Raw genomic sequence first — 923 nt, forward strand, 5'->3', positions numbered from 1 at the left:
CAAATTCCGTACGCCTGTTCTGTCCTCTCCCCCCAAAGCTCTGCCGCAAAGTAAAAACAAAGGTTGTAACTTGTAAGAGCGTTCATTGTCTTAAAACAAACAAATAGTTGTTTTGAAATTTCTCAATCATGAAGAGGAAGAGGCACCAGTGGATGGATGCTTCATGGATCTGCCTTAGCAAAGCGCCCTCTGATTCGGGCCCTGCTCTCTGCCCGAACCTTGCGTGACTCATACCGGATGTGCTTCTCATACCTGCATGTATGTATGCATGTGTACATCAGCTGAAACATTCGGACGTAGTATATCCAACATGACATCCCTGAGTGAATGAATACCTTCTCGTTTTCTTCTTCTCTTTGTATCGTGAGAGAGCAGAGTCCCTCTCCTGGCTATTGATCTCGTGATGAGGCAGAGCCCTTCTCACTACTGGAACCATCACCGTTTCTTCAGGACAGTGGCTCCTCCTTATAACATTGTCAGCAGAGTTCCATTTCTCCTCTGAGATGCTGTTTCTTGGCGAAGAAATGTATGGAATGGCATCATCGTCTTCTAAATCTGACCATTTAATCCCATTCACCTGCTTCACACATCCCATCATTCCCGTTTAATCCCATTCACCACCTCAAGTTTTCACTGTCACGCTACATGTTGGTACATTGAAATAGAGAGAAGTTCTAACCTCATGTGAATGAACAAACAGATTTAGAAACACGACAATACTCACCTCCCAGGATGGGAACGGACTGAAGTTTTCAGGATCATACCCTGCTTCCGAACCGAGAAACTGGAGACCGACGTCGAGCTCTGTATCTACAGCTTCGTGTTTGAGACAAGGAGGCTCAGATTTCGCCAGAGCGCGAAACTGCCGGAGCATTTCGACCTCGTGTTTCCCACAGGCGGCATGACGATTCTGAATCAACAAG

The 923-nt window shown here is 46.3% G+C and overlaps 1 protein-coding gene across 1 annotated transcript; it reads right to left on the bottom strand.

Moving 5' to 3' along the window:
- Positions 1–49: 49 nt before the first annotated feature.
- On the bottom strand, positions 50–917 carry LOC104820467 (zinc finger protein CONSTANS-LIKE 13-like). The gene is made up of 3 exons (XM_010550911.2): positions 725–917; positions 336–577; positions 50–252 (listed from the first exon to the last, which is right to left on the bottom strand). Exons 1-3 carry the CDS (start codon positions 872–874, stop codon positions 162–164), a joined length of 483 nt encoding a protein of 160 aa, XP_010549213.2. The 5' UTR covers positions 875–917; the 3' UTR covers positions 50–161.
- Between the last annotated feature and the right edge of the window lie 6 nt (positions 918–923).

The sequence above is a fragment of the Tarenaya hassleriana genome, unplaced genomic scaffold (genome assembly GCF_000463585.1).
Source record: "Tarenaya hassleriana unplaced genomic scaffold, ASM46358v1 Cleome3001, whole genome shotgun sequence".
NCBI classification, from domain to species: Eukaryota; Viridiplantae; Streptophyta; class Magnoliopsida; order Brassicales; family Cleomaceae; genus Tarenaya; species Tarenaya hassleriana.